The sequence below is a fragment of the Natrix helvetica genome, assembly GCF_964273705.1.
Source record: "Natrix helvetica genome assembly, chromosome: Z".
Classification (NCBI taxonomy): Eukaryota; Metazoa; Chordata; class Lepidosauria; order Squamata; family Natricidae; genus Natrix; species Natrix helvetica.
This window is the reverse complement of record NC_138554.1, coordinates 59,875,932-59,901,683: the sequence shown is the minus strand read 5'-3', so window position 1 is coordinate 59,901,683 and position 25,752 is coordinate 59,875,932. Positions and strand designations below refer to the sequence as shown.

The 25,752-nt window shown below is 38.2% G+C and overlaps 1 protein-coding gene across 2 annotated transcripts in view; it reads right to left on the bottom strand.

Annotated features, from left to right (window-relative positions):
* UBA6 (ubiquitin like modifier activating enzyme 6) overlaps window positions 1–25,752 on the bottom strand; it is a 92,750-nt gene that overhangs the window by 7,263 nt on the left and 59,735 nt on the right. The window contains exons 18-30 of one of the 2 annotated variants that reach the window (XM_081932883.1): window positions 25,340–25,417; window positions 23,536–23,717; window positions 21,512–21,617; window positions 20,610–20,699; window positions 20,368–20,448; window positions 16,863–16,991; window positions 7,694–7,745; window positions 7,550–7,613; window positions 6,541–6,610; window positions 4,713–4,784; window positions 2,221–2,265; window positions 556–673; window positions 9–202 (exon numbers count right to left, since the gene is read on the bottom strand). In XM_081932883.1, coding sequence (XP_081789009.1) covers window positions 9–202; window positions 556–673; window positions 2,221–2,265; window positions 4,713–4,784; window positions 6,541–6,610; window positions 7,550–7,613; window positions 7,694–7,745; window positions 16,863–16,991; window positions 20,368–20,448; window positions 20,610–20,699; window positions 21,512–21,617; window positions 23,536–23,717; window positions 25,340–25,417 — 1,281 coding nt within the window. The remainder of the gene's footprint in view (window positions 1–8; window positions 203–555; window positions 674–2,220; window positions 2,266–4,712; window positions 4,785–6,540; window positions 6,611–7,549; window positions 7,614–7,693; window positions 7,746–16,862; window positions 16,992–20,367; window positions 20,449–20,609; window positions 20,700–21,511; window positions 21,618–23,535; window positions 23,718–25,339; window positions 25,418–25,752) is intronic. The other variant, XM_081932884.1, reaches the window with a different exon arrangement.

The following is a 25,752-nucleotide window of genomic DNA, read 5'->3' as shown; positions in this document are numbered from 1 at the left end:
TTACTCACCAAGCCAGATACAGCTGCTGTAGAAGTTGCAATAGCAGGGATAATTTTTCCAGCTATACGTTTTGTTTTCAATCTATCTGCAGGTTCAATGTTATACACTTTGGCGCGCAAATTGGAAGCTGCTGTAATAAAGTCTATGTGGCCATTACTGTCATCATCTTTTTCAAAGTTAAGTTCCTTCATCTGTAAATCACCTAATCAGAAACCAAATTTCTTTATTAATTCATAATTACTTTAAATATTTATTTTAATTTTCCTAAAGGAACATTTTGTTTTTACTAATTGTATTTGAAAAGCCATAAAATGGGAAATTTTTAGAAATATTGATTATTAGAAATACTGATCTGGCATTCATATAACATCCCTTTTCCTGAAAATCTTTTGTCCTCTTTTCCTTTCCACTGTGGCTCTTTTTTCTACATATTTATCAATTGTTTGATGTATCTTGATGTAAATTTTATATAACTGTTTTTAATGTATACATATATTGAGTGGATCAATCTGATTAAAAAATCAATTTTCTATATTTCAAATAACGGATACTAACTTTTTGTAGCTTTGTTGGCCAAGATAGCACTCTCCAATTGAAGAAGAGCATTTCTTTCATCCTCACTGCTTACAGGAATAGGATCTGGTTTCCGTACTGCTTCATCTGTTTGTACAACCTATAAACATTAACAATAAATAGTACAACAAATATTTTATTTAAATTATTTGAGAAATAGATTACTGCTTATTATAAAATATAAAAATAAATCATCAGGGAAAAATACTACTTTTCATTGCAGTACAATGTAAAGTAACACACTTTGGGATTGACACTAAATACACTTAAACTGGGAAGATAGGTTTGAAAGCAGCAGACTGGTAGAATATGCCTAAAAGCCAAGTACCAAAAGTATGACATGCTTTAGGGAAGACTCAGATATATGGTAATTCTCAACTTATGACCTTAATGGAGTCTGCAAATGGAGTGAGAAATCTACCTGCTGAAAGAGGGCACCTCCCCTCCATGTGGAGAACTAGTGTTTACCCAGCCTCTTGAAGAACAAAATACTGCTTGCCAAAGGAGGAGTCTCTTCTTCAGGCAGCTATTTTGCTCTCAGTGAAGCTGAATGAAGAAGTCCCTCCATGAGGGATCTTTTTCAGCAAGCCTCTTCAAGAGCAAAATGCTACGTGCCAAAGAGATCTTCAGGATACAAGTTTCCTTTTTCTGTCAAAGACAGCCAGTTCCTCTCTCCACAAATGAGCTTCCTAGTCTAGCACATGGTGATGAGGGGAACCAGCTGTCTGTGCTGGAGAAAGAAGGCACAGCTCTTCACAATTAGAGCTTTCATTCTCTGGAAAAGACAACTGCCTCCCTTCCCCACTGTACATTAGCCCAGGGATCTGCAACCCCAAGTCGGTGGACCAGCACTGGGTCACAGCTTGTGAAACCACGCCCCTGTCAATCCACGGAAAAACCTCCCTCCATGGAACTGAACCTTGGTGCCAAAAGGTTGGGGGCCACTGCATTAGTCTGTCTAGCATTTAGAAACACTTTATTTGCTAACTTTCTGGTTCAAAAGCCATTTTTTGCAATCTTTCTAAAAGGTGAGAAAGTTTTTTTCAGCCAGAGTCTTTGAAAATGACAAGACTATTTGACAGAGTAATGCTGGCTAGAAAAGTCCATGATGAAATCAAAAAATGGATTTTAGCCCTGGACACTTTTATTTATTTTATTTATTAAACAAATTTATATACTGTGTTTCCCCAAAAATAAGACATGCTCTGCTAATAAGCCTAATCAGGCTTTTCAGAGCATGCGTCATAATAAGCCCTCCCCCGAAAATAAGCCCGCCCCCAACTGTTTTAAGCGCATGCGCAACCGGTCCCCACCATTACCACTGTACCACCTTCTGGTACAGCTTGCGGGGCAAAAAGAGGGCTCGCCGTAAAAACAGTGGCACATGAAGCAAAAAGAGCCCACCGCAAAAACAACGGCAGGCGAAGCAAAGTGCTTTCACCCCACGCCCTTCCCTCCCGTGCAAAAAGAGCCCGCCGCAAAAACAGCAGGTCAGCAATGCGATCACCCCTTCCCACCTGTTCCTTCGCACGCAAAAAAACACCGCCCACCCCAATGGTAAAGGCAGCCTGCCTGGTTCCATTCCCCGCTGTCCCTTTAGCGAGGGGTGGCAAGTGGGGGGGGGGAGAAGCGAGGCGCGCCTCTTACCTTTCCAGGTCCGTTGTGTTCCTCGCCCTTTCGTCCAGTGAATCCCTTTGTAAAAAAAAAAGTCATGAGTTCAACTCGCGAGGTTTTTTTTTTTACAAGGAGCTTTAATGGTGAAAGGGCGAGGAATGCAAACGAGCTGTCAGTCTCTGGTAGCGCTAGGGCGCGGGTCTCACTTCTGCCCCTCACGGCCCAACACCGCCCACCTCACCCCAATGGTAATGGCAGCCTGCCTGGTTCCCTTCCCTGCCGTCCCTTTAGCGATGGGTGGCAGGTGGGGGGGGGAGAAGGGAGGCACGCCTCTTACCTTTCCAGGTCCATTGCGTTCCTCGCCCTTTCGTCCAGTGAATCCCCTTGTAAAAAAAACCTCATGAGTTCAACTCACGAGTTTTTTTTTACAAGGGGCTTCAATGGGCGAAAGGGCAAGGAACGCAATGGACCTGGAAAGGTAAGAGGTGTGCCTCGCGGCCCAACACCGCCCACCTCGCCCCAATGGAAAAGGCAGCCTGCCTGGTTCCCTTCCCTGCCGTCCCTTTAGCGATGGGTGGCAGGTGGGGGGGGGGAGAAGGGAGGCACGCCTCTTACCTTTCCAGGTCCGTTGCATTCCTCGCCCTTTCATCCAGTGAATCCCCTTGTAAAAAAAAACTTATGAGTTCAACTTCAATGGGCTTCAATGGACAAAAGGGCGAGGATCGCAGCGGAGGCATGTGACTGTGATTTAGATTCTGGCTACTGACTCACACTTACAAAGGTTGTAATGTCCATGGATATTTGATTACCATTTACAACCTTCTCTACAAGCTTCCTACAAGAAAAGTCAATGAGGAAGATAATAAGGATATGTTCCGAGTCATTCTGGTAAGTACCCTTAGCCTTTTTGCATTCACATGCTACCACTCTGCCCATACCACAGCCTTCCTGTGCTCATGCCATACCATTCATTTTCTGGCTTTTCTATATGCCCACTGTGATATCCTGGCCTGCACTCAAAATATGCCATCCACTCCACCATCTTAGACATGCACCCTGCTATCCACACACTCAGCCTTCTTTCACTCTTATCATGCTGTCCAAGCACATGTTCTCCTTCACTGAGATGCAAACTGAACTCAGCCTCTCAAGCTTTTCCCCAACTTATACATGCTCTGCACTCTCCCAGGGTTTTCCCCTCCCCCATTCCACTCATACCTCTGGGTTTCTTACCTGATACTCTTAAAACTCACATCTCTTGTCTCAATCCCAGCCACTATTATTACCCTTGGGGTTGTAACAGTGGCTGGGACTGACTGGATTGTTATTGCTAAGTGATGTGGTTACACGATGTCACACTTCATGATTGAATCACTTAGCAATGAAAATCACAATCTCAATTGCCATCAGAAGGACTATTTGTAATAGAAGAAGTCAGAGATTTGTTCCTTGATTTATAAAAGCTGTTGCTCCTGGAGGTTCTATCTGTTCTATTTTTTCAGGTTTCTTACCCAACTCACTGTGGCAGAACTTTTGTGGATCACAGGTTTTGTCACTAAAAAGAATGACTGAGGCTTTCAGGTCTCCTTTTTCCTTCGTTGGTGTTTCTCTCCCCACCCCCCTCTATTTCCAGAATTCTGCTAAGGACACTCACCCAAGTTAATTCATTCTATGTTCTGCACAATTCATTTCAGGATAACTAGCATTTATATTCTCTCTCTCTCTCTCTCTCTCTCTTCCATCCATCCATCCATCCATCCATCCATCCATCCATCCATCCATCCACTGTGTGTTCCCCAAATTGAGACCCAATCGTATTTTCTTCTGGGCCCCAAAATAAGCACTAGGTCTAATTTTCGAGGGATGTCTTACACACTTACCTTAGGACCACCACAGCCAGGTCTCCCACTCCCTGACACCTGTCACGCTGCTGCCTGACCTTTTCAGCCGCTTGCAGCCATTCACAGCCATACGCTGTGTGGCTTGCCGTGTTGATGCCACAGCTCACGGCAGAAGGCTGTGTGGCGGGTTGCTCCATTGCGAGCATGAGTGGCGGCACCAGCACGATGCGCCACACGGCTTCCTGCTGCAAGTGGCAGCAGCAGTGCAACAAGCCACATGGCTTCTGGCCGAGAGCAACTGCAAGCAGCCGAAGACATCAGGCAGCAGTGCGACAGTTGTAGGGGCATGGAAGGCCTGGCTGTAGCAGTCCTAAGGTAAGCAGGTACAGGGCACATGGGGCAGCTTCACCACCACCCCTCCCCTAGCTTGATTTTTACGCATGCACTTCACTTCACCTCGTACAACCAGATGGTGGGACAGAGTGCGCAGGGTCTTAACTAGGGCTTATTTTGGGGATAAGGTTTATATTAGGCACATGTAAAATCAAGGTGGGGCTTATTTTTGGATAGGTCTTATTTTCAGGAAAACATGGTCTCTATCTATCTCCATCCATCCACTACCCTAGGTAATAATCAGAAAAAAAGACAAAAAGAAGAATCACATTATTCAACAGTTAAACTTACTTTGTTAGAAGGTCGAAACTCCTGAATTTTTAACCCAGTAATTATCTTGAAAATAGTGTCTTGTGATACATCCTATATTTTGATTAAAAAAAAACCCAATAATTATTAACTGTCTGAAACAAGCACTCTTCAAAGTTATTTCACTTCACTCCACTCCAAAGCAAGGAAATCAACTAGCAAAATAATTTATAAATACATTTGCAATGTATTTTTAGAGCAGATTTTATGAGTCTATGTTTATCAAAACATGACTAATAATGTTTCCTAGACAATATTTCTTTTCCACATATAAAATTATATGAATAAAATCGCAAAGTTGCTTATTGTCTTTTGTTAAAAGGTACTTTAATATTACAGAATGGAAATAATCTCAATGTGTGTGTGTGTGTGTGTGTGTGTGTATGTATATATGTTTGTGAAAAATTAGATTATAATTGATAAGAATAAATATATTGCAAGGAAAAAACCCTCGAAAGTAGAGTATCAAGAAGCATATTTAAAATAAAACGAAGAGGGAGAATATTCAACTCAGAAGATTTATTTAAAACATGTTATAAGGATTCTTACTCCTTTAAATCTAACTAAACACTGGATTTAAAAGGTTTTTCCCCATTTCTTGAATTTTCAAATTACTCTGAAAAACTAACAAAAACAGACTACAGGTAGTCATTGAGTTATGACTCTAATAGAGACTGCCCATTAGGGTTGAAAATTGGGACAATGTTGAATGAGCTGCCTCAAGTAACGACTAGCTCTCTCTGCTCTCCCAATGCATTTCCTGAGGCTAGTCGGGAGATCCTGGGATGCCTAGCAGGCACAAGACTGCCTGCTTCAGGCTTCTCTAGGCCTCCCCCACCCTGCAAGCAGGCCTGCAGTACAGATAACTGCTAGGGAAAAACAATGGGGAGAAAAAATACTGACTGCTCCTGTCTTTCCTAATTCTGTCTCTACCCTTCCTCCTATTAAGATGCCCTGCATTTTGGGGCAAAAAAGAGTAAGTTACCTTGCCTTTCAGAGCTTTCTACTCCGATCAGCTGGCCAGCAGAAGATTTAAAAGCTCTTCTGCCAATTGCTTGGTTTTGAAAAGCCAGGCCTTGCATAAAAGGCAGCTTCAGGTATAGCTTCCTAAAACTTTTCCCTTATTTAATCTCATCCTTTCCTCAGAAAACCACATTTCAATAAAAATAAAAAACCCAAAGAGAAGACTTGACTTCTCCCCCCCCCAAAAAAATAGTTGCTAAAACTAAATTCCCCCTCTGCTTTCCAATCTCTATCCTTTTTAAAATACTTTACTCTAAGCTGAAGAGTAGAGGAATAAAGAAGCAAAGATATAAAACATGTCTGCAACTTTTTCCCTTGAACATCATCTCCAAAATTTGTTCAACAAAATGAAGGATGCTGGATGTTTGCAAGCTTCAAGTCTCTATCTGCCAGCCAGAGGAAGACAGCTGGGCTCTAAGATAGTCAGATGGACAGCTAAAACTTCAAAGAAGCCTCCATTTTGTGGCACAAGTCTCTAATCAAGTAATTTTGGACATTTTTTTCTTCTAAAGAAAACGCTGTAGAAAGATTAGCCCCAAAATGACAACTACTTCCAGGAGGCATGGAGAAGCGCCTGAGAATTGCAAGTCTGATGGGATGGGGACTGCCTGTAGCATGCCAGTGGTCTGTCAAAAGGATGAATGATCACAGTAACACTGCAGCTGTTGCAACTTTGAATATATAGTTTTGGGTTATCAGTCATAACTTTAAATTGTTGTTAAGTGGCATGTTGTTTCTCAAGCACTACCTGTAGTGCAAATACTGCATCAGTTATTTGAAGATTTACCTTTTCTGTAAAAGAGATACAATAAATTGTTGCAAACAGTTTTGCTGTACTCAGTATGAAACTGTAGTGCCTAAAGAAAAAGGAGAGACAGATTGTAGGAAACTAAAACAAAAAGCTTCTCCAATCAAGTTTATAGCAAACTACATTTAACTGAATCTCAAGTCAAATCAGATTCCTTTGGAGAAAATAATTGATACTCTTAAACATAGCAGAATGTTCTGTGAGAATGTTCAGAATCAACTGAGACCTTCCTAAAACTAGGACTGCCTTTTGAAAGTCTGCATAAAGTCACAATGTATACCTAGACATATAATTTGTGGGACTTATTTTTGAGTCATAGGTATTATTTCATCAAAGTTCTCCAATTATAATGCTCTGAAGAAAGCATGTTGAATACTTAGAGACAATGTTTTTTCTAACATTTGTAGACAACAAGGAATTAATCTTTGGGTTTGTAATTTTCATTATTTGTACCCCTCCTTATTATCCTTCCAACCAACCCTCCAATCTTTTTCTCTGCTTCTTCCTTTCAGTCCATCAATTTATATTTAGAAACTCGAAATGATATAAAGCACTATTATGCCAGAGCAAGTATTCAGGATACTACACTACTTCCATTAAATAAAGTACAAATAAGAATTATCAGCCAATATAATAAGAATTTAAATCCTCATTTTGATATATATATACAAAATATTAGGCATGAATTTTCATTGAAATATTTCTAAAATTAGCACTTTCATGTGATTGGCATGTGTAAAAATATATGTTATTGAATGACATATTCAGAGATAACACTAAACAAGTAAAGCCAAAAAAAACCACAATTCACTAACATGTATACATCAGAAGGCTTTATTACAGGACTTAAAGCTTATTCTCAGTCATAAAATATCTTCCGATACCATATTTGTATACGAATACCAATATAAAACTAGTTCTATAAGTCTATAGTCAAACATTTTTGTCAATTACAATAACAACGTATAAAAAAGAGAAATGTACTTACAAAGAGTCATTAAAATCAAACTGAATTGGAAAAGGTGGCCTTTTTGGTGATTGCCAAAACAAACCTGCCAATTCAAAGAAAAACAAATTAATTGCTAAAAACAGCAAAATTAAATTTGTTAGAATATAAAATTACTGCACTTACTGCCATCTTTTAATCGTGTATCAATAGGAAATGAATGCAGTAACTGAAGAGCCTAAGTAAAAAAATAAATAGCATAGTTCAATGAGTATATGTGTTTTTCATTAATGAAAACATGGCACATGTAAACTATTCTAAATATCAGATAAGAAACTACAATGAAATACACAACACAGGACTTCTATTGTAAAATTGTTCCCTTGGAAAGTTTATTATGAACTAATATTCAAACAGTAATTACTATAAAGTAGGTTTGACCAACTTTTGGCTTGTCTGGGCCATTTTAAGTGCAATTTGTCTTGGGTCATATATAAACTATTTAATATTGTTATTATCATGAATATAAATAACAAACTTCCTTTAATTTTTGAAACCTTGTGGAGCTGCATTACTAGATATCCAGGACTGGATGCAACCCGTAGGCCCCAGGTTGGATGCACTGCTGGTACGGGGGTTGATAGCAATATCATTTACTATAAAAATAATTTATTTCTTGTGGAATCTTCACCTAATTTTAATCTTATATAGATTTTTGAGATTTTTATTTATCAATTTACCTAATAATACTAGGCTACGAGGAATGCCATATGGATGAGTGTCTTAGGTGAGGGGGCAACCTCTATATTCTTCTTCCAGTTTGTTTGGTTTTTCTGCTTTTGGGGGATAGGAAATTATCCCTTGGCTTTATTCCTCTTCTGCTAGTCTGATTGGTAGAACTGATAAACTCATATATACTGTATATGCAAACATGTATGTTAAAAGCCAGCATTATTTTCATGTGGCTGAAATGATAGCTAATAAAGTATTTGGCATATTTACAAAGATAATTTAGATTAATATTCAAAAGACATCTAAGAAAAAGGTTATTAAATAGTAAATGTAGCTTTGCAAAAAATTATCTCCCTATTTAAGGTCTAAAAATATTTTCTGCATGATCCCTGCAATGGAAGGATTTTGCCTCAGTTTGGGTATAATGGAATAAACAAAAATAATATCAACTTGAAAATCAAAGAAATTTTAACATCTGCTTGGTTAAAGTCACTTCCCAACATCATCTGGATTTAAAAAAATCTTTTAGCTCTCATTGCTTTAGCAGTGGAGCTTGCATCTCACTATCAAGGTCATCATTCTTATTCTGTACAGTTAATATTAGGAAAACAATATTTTGAATTATTAATAAGAAAGTAGTGATGCTTCCCTATTTATATATTACAGTGGAAAATATGGACATTTATCTAGCCAAACAGCTTTTTAAAGTATATAATTGAACCAGTGGCAAATGAATTCCTCTTCAAGTTTTTTTAAAATTTCAATGTCTATTTAATAACTCTAGGATATTGCATATATTAAGCATAAATTAATTACCGTGTTTCTCTGAAAATAAGACCTTATATTTTTTGCAGTTTCAAAATAAGCATTAGGGCTTATTTTCAGGCAACACGATATCAGGGTGATCAGAGTTCTCTGTGCACGGTGGCACCAGCAGCAGATAAAGGCAGAGGCAGGTGGGGGAAAGGCAGGCAATCTCAACATGCCCTGCAGGCCACAGGCAAGCCAAAAGATGTGACGATGAGCCTCCCACGGCTGGCCGCTCAGTACGTACCAATGTCTCTCAGTTGGCCTGTGGCCCACGCAGCATGTCCAAATCACTTACCTTCCCCCCTGCACCTCTGCCTCCATCTGCTGTCAGTGCCCCTGCCACTCCAGCCCATGACTCAGCTTTTCCTCACGGCCGGATTTGTGTGTCTCCCCGCCTTTGCCTTCTGCTTGGACAGGTAATCAACTCACTGTGCTGCAGCTGCTGCTGGATACCATTGGCCCCCACACCCTTGTATCTCTAGTGCTGGTTACACCCACCCACCCCGACCTGCTGATGACGACCTTAACTGGGGCTTATTTTTGGAATAGGTCTTATATTAACAGCACATTAAAAAATCGGAGTAGAATATATAGTTTAAATGAAAATAACAGTGCTTTCTAAAAATTTCAGCAGACCTTTCTAAGACAATGTCTCTAACTCTCATGCCCTCTATTCTCCTAGTTTTTAGCCACTAAAATTTCATTTATTTTCACTGTATATTTTTATCTCTTTGTAAGCTATCTAGAATCGCCGCAACAGTAAGAATACATATAAATACATAAAATAAAACAGGGTGTTTTTTTTTAAGGGGTGCGGTGGTTCAGTGACTAAGACGCTGAGTTTGTCAATCAGAAGGTGGGCAGTTCGAATCCCTAGCGCTGTGTAACGGAGTGAGCTCCCGTTATTTGTCCCAGTTTCTGCCAACTTAGTAGTTTGAAAGCATGTAAAAAATGCAAGTAGAAAAATAGGGACCACCTTTGGTGGGAAGGTAACAGCATTTTGTGCGTCTTCGGCATTTAGTCATGCCAGCCACATGACCACGGAGATGTCTTTGGACAGCACTGGCTCTTCGGCTTTGAAACGGAGATGAGCACCACCCCCTAGAGTCGAGAACAACCAGCACATATGTGCGAGGATAACCTTTACCTTATTTATTTTTCACATTTTTGAAGTGCCCATTTCCCTCAAAGAGGGACTCTGGAGTGTGTACAATAAAAAATAAAATATAAAAACAGTACATGAAAATTAAAGTTTTAGAATTAAAATTTTAGGAGGAGGCAAGGATGACTTTTCAGTTTCCAATAATCTCTATTGCTTAGCATAGAAGTTACAGCTAGTCTGTTGTTAATCTGATCAATTTTTGATCCAAACTTCAATTCACTAGTCTGAATCACTCAATTTTAATAAGGCTATGAGCATAGAGTCAGGACCAATGTTACCTCTAAGCTGCACGGCTGCGCACGTGTCAGGAAAACACTGCGCAGCAGTTTCCAATTGCCGCGCAGTATCAGACACGGACTGGAGAGCAGCCGCAGAATCGCGATTGAAACTCCCTCTAGCTAACCCTTTCCTACCGCACCGCACATACCTTGCCGACTTCAGGATTCTCCCTAATCAGTGTGGGTCGAAAAGAAATAAGGGAAACGGGAAAGGAAAGGTTGAAGATAATTGGTAAAGAGGGAAAGTACAAGAAAACACCGAACACACGTGGCGCTCAAAGGTTCAAAAGACCGGAGCAAACGCTTCAGAGGCAACAGTTTTCGTGGGGAATTAGAACAGAGAGCCCTGCAGTTTCACTGCCCATCCGGACCTCGCTTTCCGCATGTGGTCAGCTGATTTGCTACTGCCGGGCTCCCCGCCAGGAGTCCCCTGAGTTCCCAGTTAAATTTTTGTTAGGGGGGGGGAAGCTCCTCTGTTTCTTTTTCTCCCTCCTCACTTCTCGGGGCTCCACCAATGGGGGGTGGGCAGGGCTTAGCAGCGTGAGGCTTTTGGCCAACATGATTGATGCCCTCGGAAAGAGCGAAAGAGCCCGGTCAGGTGACATCATGCTTTGTGACCACAATGCTGAGTGATAAAAATTCCAGTCCCACATTGTTGTAATGAAGGAGAATCTATATTTGATAACTCATTGGGATTTTCAAAGTCATTGAGAATATTTTTGCTTTTAATCATATTAAACTTCCTATCTGTCAGTTTAAATTAGTGACTTCCATAGTTAAATCATTTGGAGCAAACTAAAACCACTACTTTATAAACAAAAGAAAGGTGGTTTTTTCTCTTATTTGTTATGGTAGAGCCATTTTAACAATCCATTTATATTTGCAAGTAGTATGGAGTTTAGAAATTTTTTAGAATTAAAACCTTAACTACAATGTAAGTACTTAAAAGTCATCTCCGCAGTTCACTGGGTTGTAAGAGGAGTAAGATTTGAAAAAAGTGTGGCTAAAATATTTTTCACTTCCTACAAGCTAGGCTTCAGCAATATGTGAACTGAGAACTATCAGAAGTATAAGCTGGGTTTAGAAGGGGTAGAGGAACTAAAGATCAAATTGCCAACAGTTGCTGGATTATGGCAAAAGCAAGGGAGTTCCAATAAAAAACCCCATCTACCTTTGCTCATTAAGCTAAAGTCTTTGATTGTGGCTGTATATTGTCGCCCTACTTATTTAACTTATATGCAGAGTACATCATGCAAAATGCTGGGTTGGATGAATCACAAGAAAGAATTAATTGCTGGGAGAAATATCAATGATCTCAGAAATGCAGATGATATCACTCTAATGGCAGAAAATGAAGAGAAACTAAAGATCCCTTGATAAGAGTGATAGAAATACAAAAGTGGCTTGAAACACCCTTAAAAAAAATAAGATCATGGCATCTAATCTCATCATTTCCTAGCAAAAGAAGGGGAAGAAATGAAGAATGACAGATTTTATTTTCTTGGGTTCCAAGATCACTGCAAACAGTGACATCAGCCATAAAATCAGCCACTTGATCCTTGGGAAAAAAGCTAGACAGCATATTAAATGGTTCCGCCCCAGGCACCTGATGGACCCCGAAAGGTTCCTGATGGAGCTTGGAACTTTTCCTGAATCCCTTGCTCACAACTTGACCGAAGCCCTAGTGGGAGCCTGGGATAGAGCTGCTGCTGGGGCTTTGGATCGTGTTGTGCCTTTGCGACCTCTGACCCGGTGTCGATCCCGGATGGCTCCCTGGTTTACCGGGGAGCTCCGGGAGATGAAACGCCGGAAAAGACGCCTAGAGAGTGGCTGGAGGGCCAGCCGGTCCGAATCTGATCGAACACTAGTAAGAATTTATATTAAATCCTACTTAGTGGCGATAGAAGCGGCAAAACGGCAATATTTTTCTGCTCTTATCGCGTCCACAGATAACTGCCCAGCCGCCCTGTTTAGGGTGACCCGCTCCTTACTTAATCAAGGAACTGGGGAAGACCCCTTGCAGGGTAGGGCTGAAGAATTTGTTCAGTATCTGCAGGATAAAATCGCTCAGATCCGGACAGGCTTGGACTCTGACTGGGTAGATTCGGGCGAGCCGACGGGGATGATTCTTGAGGAGACTATCTGGGATGGATTTGACCCTGTGACCCCCCGAAGGCATGGACAAGATTATGGGGGGACTCAGTGCTGCCACTTGTGTGCTGGACCAGTGTCCCTCTTGGTTAGTTTCAGCTTCCCGGGAGGTGACACGAGGCTGGCTCCAGGCGATTACCAATGCTTCATTGAGAGAGGGTTCTTTCTCACCGTCTTGAAGGAGGCGGTGGTGAGGCCCCTTTTCAAGAAGCCTTCCCTGGACCCAGCTTCTTTAGGCAACTATCGTCTGGTCTCCAACCTTCGCTTTGTAGCGAAGGTTGTCGAGAGTGTGGTAGCACGTCAGCTTCCCCAGTACCTGGATGAAGCTGTCTACCTGGATCTGTTTCAGTCGGGTTTCAGGCCCGGGTACAGCACGGAGACAGCACTGGTCGCGTTGGTCGATGATCTCTGGCGGGCCCGGGACAGGGGCTGTTCCTCTGTCCTGGTCCTATTAGACCTCTCGGCGGCTTTCGATACCATCGACAATGGTATCCTACTGCGACGACTCGGGGGGTTGGGAGTGGGGGGCACCGTTTTATGGTGGTTCTCCTCCTACCTGTCGGATCGGTCGCAGTTTGTGTTGACTGGAGGGCAGAGATCGACCCCCAGGCGCGTCACTTGTGGGGTGCCCCAGGGGTCGGTTCTCTCACCCCTCCTGTTCAACATATACATGAAACCGCTGGGCGAGATCATCCGTGGTTTTGGGGTACGGTATCATCAATATGCTGATGATACCCAACTTTTCATCTCTACCCCAAACCACCCAAATGATGCCCTCGACGTGATGTCCCGATGGCTGGAGGCTGTGCGGATCTGGATGGGGAGGAACAGACTCAAGCTCAATCCCTCCAAGACTGAGTGGCTGTGGTTCCCGGCATCCCGATTTGTACATCTTGTTCCATCTTTGATGATAGGGGGAGAAATTTTAGCCCCCTCAGAGAAGGCTCGCAATCTGGGAGTCCTCCTGGATACGCGGCTTAGTTTAGAAGAACACCTGACGGCCGTGACCAGGGGGGCCTTTTACCTGGTTCGCCTGGTACGCCAGTTGCGCCCTTCTTGAATCGGGATGCTCTGTGCACAGTCACTCATGCCCTCGTCCTTTCTCGCCTAGACTACTGCAATGCTCTCTACATGGGGCTGCCCTTGAAGAGCACCCGGAGGCTTCAGCTGGTCCAGAATGCGGCCGCGCGGGTTGTCATGGGGGTACCTAGGTGCTCCCATGTTACACCCCTTTTAGGCGGCCTGCACTGGTTGCCGGTTGTTTTCCGGGTGCGATTCAAGGTATTGATTATGACCTTTAAAGCACACCATGGCTTAGGCCCAGGGTACCTGCGAGACCACCTACTGCCACCAGTAGCCTCCCACTGTCCAGTACGATCCCACAGAGTTGGCCTCCTCAGGGTGCCGTCGGCCAAGCAATGTCGGCTGGTGACCCCCAGGGGGAGAACCTTCTCTGTGGGAGCGCCTTCCCTCTGGAATGAGCTGCCCCCGGAGCTCCGCATAATCCCTGACCTCCGGTCCTTCTGACGCGCCCTAAAAAGTTGGCTTTTCCAGCAAGCCGGCCGGCCTGTTAATATTAATGTTAATTTATTTTAAATGTACTGTTGTTGTTTTTTTAATCGGTTTGGTCTTTTTGGAATTGGGTTTAATCTTTTTTTAACTTTTGTGATGTGTGTTTTTAATGTTGTACGCCGCCCTGAGTCCTTTGGAGAAGGGCGGCATATAAATCCAAACAAACAAACAAACAAACAAACAAACATTAAAAAGCAGAGACATCACCTTGACAACAAATGTCAGTTTAGCCATTGCCAGTAGTTCCCAATATTTTTCGACAGCAGAAACTGGTTTCATGGAAGACAATTTTTCCACAGATTGGGAGGGGAGGAGTATGCAACCTAGAGCCTTTGCACATGTAGTTTCACTTGCCTGCCACTCACTTCCAGTTTTGCAGCCCAATTCCTAATAGGCCACAGACCAGTACAAGTCGCAGTGTGAGGGTTGGGAACTCCTGGTCTACATTATAGTTTGCACAGTAGTAATATATGGCTCTGAGAGTTGGACTACAAGGAAAACTAAGTACCAAAGAATTGATGCTTTCAAATTGTGGTGTTGGAGAAAATCTTGAGAGTCTCCTTAACTGCAACAAAATCAAATCAGTCAATCCTAAAGAAATCACCCCTGACTGTTCTTTGACAGGACAATAACAGCACACCTGGAATACTGAAATTCCAGGAGTCTAAACCATATGAAGAATAGCTGCAGCTTTTGGTCTGTCTAGTCTAAAGAAAAGAAGAATTAGGGATGACATGATAGCAGTATTTCAGTATTTGAGGGGCTGCCATAAAGAAGAGGAAGTCAAATTATTCTCAAATACTGGGAGGGCAGGACAAGAAATAATGGTTGGAAACTGATCAAAGAGAGAAACAACCTGGAATTAAGGAGACACTTCCTAACAGTAAGTACAATTACTGCTTGCCTTCAGAAATCGTGGGTGTTCCAATCACTGGAGGTTTTTAAGAAGAAACTGGACAGTCACTTATCTGAGATTGTATAGGTCTCCTGCTTGAGCAGGAAACTGGACTAGAAGACCTCCAAGGTCCCTTCCAGCTCTATTCTATTCTAACAAGATGCTGAAGCGCAAATACTTTGGTCCCCTTCTCCACAGTTACATGATGAAATTTTAGGCACTCAGAAATGGTTCATATTTGTGACCATTTGCAGTATTCCATGATCACATCACCAAAATTTATGATGGTTTACAGTCCCTTAATGATCAAATGATTCACTTAACAATTTCTACAAAGATGTTGTATAGTCAGGTGCAGTGACCCTCTTAGCAACTGACACAACTTATGGCCGGCAGGGCTCAATTATGGTTGTAGGTTGATGACCAGCTGTATATTGTATCCTTGATCTATATTCCTGGAGCGAAGTTATTGCATTATAGTTGGTTTTTTCTTGAAATTAATTATTTCAATTTTTGTGGATATTACAGAACAGAAATTAAACAGTATCTAACAGCAGAAGCTTGCTGACTACAGAAATAGGGGAAAAGAATTTTAAGCAACGGAGTAATATCCTAAAAACTTGGGTTTTGCTTTGGCAGGATTTTATTTATTTTTTATGCTGTTTGATGATCAAACTACAGTTCTGGATTTCTATGAATTGCTGGCAAGTCAAAGGTAACAGATAGTTTTCCTACTGATACTTGAAATGAGTTTTTTAAAAAAATTATATTAGTTTCATGTGCCTTTTATTACACTGAACATTACTTTAGAAATCAAATGTGGGCACTTGTATCACTTACCATATCATGAGAGAACATGTATATATGGTGCCCCAACCACCAAATATACTGCTCATGTCATATTTATTGTCAATTATATATCCCTTTTAGACTTAAATATCTAAAATCTGTATTGAAACACATCCTTTGGGACAAGAACTATGGTTTTAATCATTTAGTGTCTAACTCTTGGATAATTTATAGACAAGTACTCTCCATGCTACCCTGCCAAGCATAGCTTCTTTCAGTTGTTGGATGTTCATCTTTCTATCATGGTATCAAAGCAACAAGCTCTTTGTTTGCACCTTCTTGATTCTTAGCATCACTGACTTCTCCTATGAATGTGCACGCATTGACATAGCCAAAATAAATCAGACTTAGGGTTGACATTTTGGTTTCTAGATATGTTTCTGGTTTTATACAGTTCAGCACCACCCTGTTAATTGCTATGGCTATTCATGAATCAAAGATTGTTCTCTTTCCTCTTGAGGTCTAATGTATACATTGTTAACAGAAATGCAAAGTTTATAGACAAGGCAATTCAGCTAAGAATCCATTATATTGAACAGACCAGGATATTGTGTACAGGCAATGTTTTAATCGAACACTATTTCATTTTAGAAATGAATATTGGATTTTACTTTTGATTAGCCTGACAACTAAGTAAATAAATAATAAACTATATATATATATATATATATATATATATATATATATATATATATATATATATATATATATATATATATATATATATATATATAGCAATGCATTATTTTAGAAAGTGTATTTTTAAAATGATAGCATAAAAGCATTTTAAATAAGGAAATAATCTGCTTAATTTACCTACAAACAAATAAAAGGGGTACTTTTAATAAATGAGGTCTTGCCTATTTTTATCACTTGTCATTAACAAAAGAATTAAAGCATTCATACCTTATGATTAAAGTACTTCTCAAATTTTAATCTTGCCAATTCAACACATTGGGGCCAGTTTCTTGGTCTTCTACCCAGGCACTTAATCACTTGGAAAGAGCCTTCCAAACTTTCCCCAGATTTTATTCTCTAGAAAACATAAAAACAAGCTTGGAGCATATCTCACAAATTACATGTAATTAAAACATATGTATTTCCACAGTATGTATTAATACAGAATTATAATCAGTAGTAAACATGCAAGATAATAACCAAAGATAAATAGCATAACAGAAATTTATATTTTTGCCCTAACTATATTCAATCCCAAATCTGTACACTGTGGAAAATTCCTAGTTTCTATGTTATATTTTTTCTTTTGAACATGAAACATTTTATGGTTTAAGATATATAAAACTAAGTATTTATGTTATGCTTTGAATTCATTCCTTTACACTAACACATTATAACCTTAGATCACAATTAAATTCTAGCTTTCAATTCAATAAGAATCAAAATTTATATCTATCTCACTGGGTACCTTAAAGTACAACCTTTTATCTTATATATGATGTAATTATTTCACAATCAAAAAACACAGAAAGGGAGAGAAGAGCCAGACGTCGCGATGGCACAACGTGCGGTCTCGACAGTCTGAGACCACCGTTGATTTTTTTACCGCTGCATGGTCCACATGGACCTAAACCGTCCCGAAGAGACGGTGACAGGGAGACAAATCCTTGCTGGTCTCAGGGACACCGCAAAGTCCGATTGACCCAAGGGAAGTTCTCCAAGCTGGCGGTAAACAGACAGCCCCCAGGCTGACAAAGTCGGAGACGACTCCGGAAAGAAGGCAGTGAAAGTGAGTCCAGCTGGTGAGATTTTTTTTCTTTGAGAATGATTGCCCAAAGAATTTTTAAAAAAAGATAAATTACTCCTTTAAGCAAAAGAATAAAGCAGCGAAATTTATCTTTATTGGACTGCCTTAGAAAGTTTTTTTTCCCTCTTTCTATGTAACAATGCTTTGTGGATTGAAATGATTGTAACGCTTCCCGTTTCTCCTCTTAAGTGAATGAATTGATTTTTTTCTCCTATTCTTTGCTACTTTACTTTTTGGTTGATCTAAAACCTTTTTTTATTTTAATAATCCTTCCTTCTACTGTTTATGAAATTTTTATTATTTAGAGATTTTTGCTTTCTTTAAGTCTGAAACGAATAAGAGAAAGTTGAATCTGCCATTCGGAAGCCAGAACTTGGTCTTTTTAATTTTTTTTATTTTTCTTGAAACAATGTATCCTTTGTTCTATTTTCCTTGACTCTACTGATGTTGCAACTAGAGGGTTTGCAGCTTATCTGTGAAGACTGATAACAACTCAAGGACATGGACTGTTCCTTTGCAGGTGTCTTTGTGAAATATTTTGGGCAAGGGAAGGAAAAGAAAAGATAGAACCCTCCATTTTTTGAAAAAAATTAAAAGAATCTTGTGCTTAGGCAAATTCAAAACAAAAGTATTTTTATACATAAAAGAGACATTGAAGGCGAGAGTGGCAGTGGATTTTAGACTTTTTCTTCTCTTTTTGGAAAAATGTATTTATATACAGATGAAGAAACCTTAAGTTTCCAAGATTTTTTGGATGGAATTCTAAATATATTGGAAGGATTTGAGAGATTTGATAAGAAGTTGGATAGACTATTGTCTGGCACAACAAAAGATGAAGGGGCTGGAGCTCCAAAAATTAAAGAAGAGAATGAAGATATAGAAGATGAAGACAAGATAACAGATGAACCTAATAATGGAGCACTCATGAGTGAAAGTGGAAAGAAGGGAACATGGAAAAGTGAACCTGATTATTATTATATACTTGATTATCTGGAGCTCTACCCCTCTTGTCAAGATATGGATTTGATGATGGAATTAAGAATAGAAACAGCTTTAGAAAGACATCTGATAATCAAAGACATGTTAATTTTAATACCAGTTCAAGGGCAACGAGACTATATGAGAGATCTTTCAAGCAAAAAAGTGCAGAGAGAAGTCTTAAAAACTTAATAAAGAAGTTTATAAGAGAATTGACGCAACAACTGGCTAAAGAGATAAGATTGTTTTGTTACTGGAAAGACACAGGCTGATAATGAAGGATGATAATTAAAAACTTAGTTAATCTTTGGTGATTAATAAGTAGGATTTTGTAGACACTTTTAGAATGCTTTTAAAAAAAATGTTTATTTGTTAACAAATAACTCATTATGATAATAATAATGAAATAATAATTTTAACTAGTAAAAACAATTTGGATATAAACTGTAAACCGGGACCTGGGAAAAAGAGTTATCAATTTCACTAACACATTTTTGTTTAGATTTTGTTATAAAGATGTAATTTCTCTTGGGTACTTATAAACTTTACTAACAAATTTTTGTTTAGATTTTATTATAAAGATGTAATTTTTCTTGGGTAGGATGAGAGGAGATGTGATATAAATGGTAAAAAAAATATTTTTTGTTAGATAACTACAATAATGAAATGTTAATGGATAATGTTTAATGATTTCTACATGTGTTGGCATTGGTAAAAGCAATCAGATATAAGCCTTAAATAGTGAGTTGGGGGGAAAAAAGGGAATATGCTATAAAAGGGAATTATTGGAGGTATATAGAAATAACTAATGAATGCCAGTAGGTGATTGTGTCTTTAAATACAAATGATTCTAGATAAAAGCATGTTTAAATAATTATAGCTAAATGAGAATGATGGTACATTGATAATAAAGATTTTTGATTTAAAATGTAATATTCATTCTGAAGGAAGTATAAAGAATGATTGTAGTAGTAACGCATGAAATTTATTTGTAAACAATTGACATGCTTTCTACAAGATGTAATGAAGAACGATTCTTTTTTTTTCATTTTTGTTAATTAAAACAATAAAAAAAATTCCAAAAAAAATTACTGGGGAAAAAAAAACAGAAAGAGTAGAATGTTGAGACAACTGCAATAATGAAATTATTCAGAAATTGTCCCAAGTGATTTTCAAAAGGCAACTGAACTTTCTTGGATTTTTTCTTTGAAAATATTTTATTTCTCATTCAAGAAGCTTCTTCAGTTTAGTTTAGTTCTTCAGTTTAAGAACTGAAATAGCTTCTTGGATAAGAAATGGAATGTTTCAAGGAAAAAAAATTCCAACAAAATCTGGGTTTTGAAAAGTCTATTTGAGACAATCATGACCCAGATGACTGAGAATCTCCATAAACATTTACTCAGAAGTTACAATTCTATCATCACTAATATCACTGAAATATTCACAGTAAGTTTTAAAATGAAATTTTATCCAATTCATTTCAAAAGATCTTTCTAGTTCAAACTTCTGCATAGTTTTTTGGGAAAATATGAACATGTACCAGAGATTTAATTATATTAAACAATTAATATACCCTCAAATATGTAAAACTTACTACATAAAATTTACTTATTAAATGACAAACATAGTAATTTCACATGTAATTTTAATCATAATTTAGAATATTACCTGTAGCACTTCTTCTGCGGATGGATACGTTTGCCAAAACTTGTTGAACAGGGAAGGCTTGTGTGAAAAAGCACTTTCAAACTAAAAATAAAATAAAATGTTATGAGAAAATACTACTGCACATCTACCCATTTTTTTTCCTAGAAAAAGAAACCAGGATTGCAATTCATTTCCACTTTTTCTTTCTTTCAATGGAGCTTGTCTTTCTAATTTGTATGTATCATGCTCATACTAAAATTTACCTTGTCTCTTGCCCACTGTATTGTGTGTTCAGTAGCAGCTGGGAAAGACTTTATTGTGCAAAATGGTATTTCTTCTTCAGGTGGATCTCGCTGAACATTAAAAAAAGTGCACACACAAAAAAGATTATATAGACACAAACATATACAAATAAACTATGATTTGGTATTTCATCTCTAACTCAGTTAATTTCACAGCCTGGATTAAATGGAGTTAATTTTTAAATATATACATATAGGAGCCAATTTTCTTTCAAATCAATACACCTCTCACATTGGATGTTAAGAATTATTTCACTGAGATAAAATTAAAACAATGACAGTGAGAATAATCAAGGCTTGCCTCTAGAATTTGTGGTTATTCTGTCACTGGATGAATTCAAGACAAGATTGGACAGCCATTTTTTGGGAATAGTAAAGGGTCTCTTGAGTGGGGATGGACTAGAAGACCTCCAAGGTCTGTTCCAACCCTGATATTCTATGTTCTAAGTAAGTAGTCTTAGCAATGAGGTCAGAATGCCTTAACAAGTAAATTACATTTTCAAAGACAACTAATGTTTATGGAAACCATAAATTCCAACATGTATTGGCAAAGAAAAACTGAATACTGAAATACTTTACCTTAAATTAGCAAGCAAACTTCTTACTATATGGTTCAGTTTTTGATTATTTTATATATCAATTATAATATTGTAAGTTTGCTTTTATGTTTTGACTGTGTCTTAAAATGGTTTCCAAAAGCCGAAGAATTTGACATGTTTGCTCAAGAATATTTTGACCTTATATACCATATCTGTAAAAATATCAGTTGATTTTTAAAGCATGAAAAAATTATCTACTTCAAAAGATATCAAATAAAAATTATGTTCTCCAACCCAAAGGAAAGCATTTTTATGGCCACTTACATGACTATTGTAAGATTCTGTTAGATGAGGCACAATTACTTCTGTATGCCCTTTGGTTCCCATTGTTCCAGAATCTAAGAGAGGACGTAAACTTGCTAGGCAGCGACTTTACAATGGAAACAAAGAATAAAATTATTTTTATTGAGTAATAATAGAACACAGAATAGAAGAAAAATAATATGATATGAGTTCACAACTCAGCTCAGACTATCTGTCTGAAAAGAGAAAATTAGAGCAACTAATTATAAATCACCACATTGAATCAGATAATTGGAAACATTTATTAAATATTTATATCCTGATTTTGATAGCCAAATCTGTTATTAAATTCTGACCCAGCACACGAAGCCCCAATTAAGCAACCAGGGGGGGGGGGGGGAGAAGTATGATTTATAGGAAATCTTTCAGAATAAAAATCTTTTTCTCTATTCAAAAGAGGAAACTGGTTCAAAGCTTGGAATTCCCTTTTATAATTAGCACAACAAAGAAAAGTACAAAGAAAAAGTTGATTGGATAAAATAAAACATCCTGCATAAAAAAACAGTTAAATTAAGTTAAATATGTTACATGTTAACATCATACAATACCAAACATAATCATTTAAATGAATTTAGCATACTGGTAGGTAGAGATTTTAGAATGTTAATTAATAAAAATCTCATAAGGTTAGAGTCTATGAAGAGAAAAACCAGATGTTACTAACACTGCAGGAGCTCTTTCTTTTACAATTGATAAGGTGCAGGTATCTTGTTATCTATAGACACTTCTTTTATTTTTCAAGCCTGGGGAAGTAAAAGTAATTTATCTGCTTCCAATTACTGAGACAGAGACTTCTAAGGAAAATAAAATACAACTAAATTAAAGTATAAGGAAGCCCAAGTTGCTTGACATAGTCCATGTTACTTGGACCTCACCTTGCCTTTAGAAAAAAGATCCATATCTTTTAATATATTATTATTCTGACAGTGGTTTACATTTTGCAGTTAAAGCAATATCAAGGTGACAAATATATTTAAAGTTATATTAGAAAAGATAAACCATATCTTAGCATAATATATAAACCCAACAACATGATCTTTTAGGATTTTTTTATTTCTACTGTACAACACATTTTCTATGAAATACAAAACTTATCAATAAACCACAGATACAACCAACTATGGCTTAGCAATTATAACCCTAATACTTACACTTACGTACTGCTTCACTGTGCTTTACAACCCTCTCTAACTCGTTTACGGAATTGGCATATTGCTCCCAGCAATCTGGGTCCTCATTTACCAAGCTTAGAAAGTTGGAAGGCTTAGTCAACCTTGAGTCTGTCAGAATCGAACTCCTGGCAGTCAGTAGAATTAGCCTGTAAAAGTGCATTCTAACCACTGCACCATCCGGCTCTTATGATTTAACAATTAATTATATTTATTCTGTGGAAATTATAAATGTCAAGGACTATACAAAACATTTTGATTCAGAATGTTTTAACCTTAAAAGGACCTCTTTGAGTGTTTCAAGATGGAATGACAGTTAGCAAGCAAACTAGAAAAGTGTGTCCCTTTCCAAAAGCTAAATAGTTATGTAAGTATTACATAAACTTATATAAAATTTATAATGACTCAACAAAACAAGCAACATTTCCATTACTGGGGATTGAGTCCACTGAATAAAGATTTGAAAGATGTTTTTATTATGAAGAGTCCTATAAATAGCTCAATCCTAAACCATTGACACTACAATCCACATCTTAATTTCAGTTTGATAGGAAAGTGAAAGGCAGTGAAATTGTTTCAATATTAGTCTAACGAGGGACTTCAAGAGACATCCATTCATTACAGAAATAATTATTCATACAGCATAAACCAAGATAAATTTTTTGAATTAAACAGTTTATAAATTGTTTTGAATTAAGCAAAGCTATATATAACACAAAGCAATGATTAATCTCAGGAAACTAAAGATAAATTACTACCTGGGAGGCGAAGAGAAAAAGCAAGAAAAAACAAATCAACCTCTGATCACAGATTTACCTGTCAATATACCTCCTGGCTTCCACATTGTCTAATGCAGTTACAATTACATCTTGCTTGGTGTAGAAATCATCATTGTATATGTTCTCAGTAGCTGGGCACACTTTGTTAAGGTATGAGTCTATTTTTATCTCAGGATTGATGCTACGTGTTGCTGCTGCTGCAGTACAACTCTTGGGTTTCTAAACAAAATTGAAGTTAGTCTTGTTAATAGTTTTCATGGGAACAATCCCTATAAGCATCAATGATTTAATACTATAGTATGAATAATTGCAAATCACAATGATACCAGGACATAGCAACATTTTAAAGCTAATGGCAATCATACCAACATTACTTTTTTAAAAAATCCCCAAATCTTGCAACGTGAAGGTTACAGGTAGTCCTTGATTAACAGTAATTGGAATTACAATTTCTGTTTGTAAGCAATGTGGCCATAAAGCATGATGTCATGTGACTGCATTGCTTAGCAGCCATAACCCTGGAAGTCCCCATTGGCATTATTAAGCAAGAAGATCATTAAATGAGGACCTTACATAATTGCAACTTCCACCTTCCTGTCAGCATGCAACAAACAAATTAATAGTGAAGCTTGCAGGAAGTTGCAAGTCCCAGTCAGAACAAGCCTTACCTTACGTAGCTCATAAGCAGCCAATGGCAGATGAATGCTAGAGAGCAGGGGTGGGTGCAAAGGGTGATGCAGTGGCATGGCATGAAGGTAAGCAGACGGGGTCAATGCCATAGCATGTAGGGAAAAGAGGTTGAAGGCCACAGTCACTCATCAAGATAAGTAACTTATAGATTTTATCAGCCTCTTTCCAAGCATCCGTTTTAAAAGGACCAAGATTAGAAGGCAGAGTTGGAGAATTTAGTTTCAGCACCATTTTTTTTTGGGGGGGGGGGGAGATCAACAAGTCTGTCCCTCAAAGCTTTTTGTTTACTTTATTAAAGAAATTTTGGTTTCTGGAGGAGGAAAGGGGTTAAATAAGGGACAGGTTTTGGGAAGCTTCTGCCTCTGCATGCAGGCAGCTGGCTTCCGAAGGCTAGCAAGAGTAGGGAGAGGTTTGCAGTTTCCTGACAGCTGGCTAATCGGGGCAGAAACCCAATTCATAATATCACCTTCACTGGCCAAGTACAGAGACTTGTTTGGAAGTTCCTCTGGCACTGGAACACAGTGTTAGTCCCTAATCTAGCTGAGCTCTTTTCCTACTCCCGCTGCTCCCCTTCTAGGCTGTCTGACTTTGCAAAGTCTTTTCCTGCTGGTTTGCCTCATTTATGAATCCAGCTGGGTGATGGGCATCCCAGGACATCCCCCATCCATGAGGTATTGCATATTCATTTAATGGCCATTCATTTAATGATAGCATCACAGACAGTAGGGTGTGGGGTCATTAAGTGAGGCTTTTTTTACTTAACATTGTCACCATTTATGGCCATAATTGGCAAGTTTCATTAAGGATTACTTGTATATAGTTTAAGTATGAAAACCTGTTACATTAAAAAGATTACATGGTGAAAAATGCCAAAAATGAAACATAAAAAAGAATTTAGAAAATGTATCCATCTCAGCCGAAATAAAGGCTCACATTGTAAGTAACATGGTTTGTTTGGTACATATCCATTTTAGTACTCATCACACTGCCCAGAACTAATTAGTATTCAATTTGATGAATACCGAAGTACTACTCAACAAAATCCAAACATTTGCTCCACATTTAAATATATCCAAATATAGCTTCCTAATTAAAATAGCCATTTTTTGAACAAATCACTGTAACATTTTGTCCTCATCACGCAAACCTACCTGTATGTGATGAGGCCGGAAAAGAAACTGCCTATTCAAATTGGACTTTTCTATTAAGTCTGGGTCTGTTATTTCAACCTGTATATTGGACAATTGATGAAATTATGAATTAGCAGTAAAGTGATCAAAACAGTTACATCAGAATCAGTATTTGAAATATTCTGTTTTCTTGTCTCACATCATTTTAAAAATGGGAACATTCCCAGAATATTGTATATTGTGTTCCTTTACTTAAACTATGCAAGTCATCCCATTAAAAAAAAAACGTTGTTATTACCTTTTTTTTACAACGAACTATACATCAAAAATAATGTGAACTAATTTTTACATGTGAGAACTCAACAATCCAAAGCTTGGCTCCAACTTCTAGTATATCCAAGTCATAACAGATTTGTTGTTTCAACATTATTGGA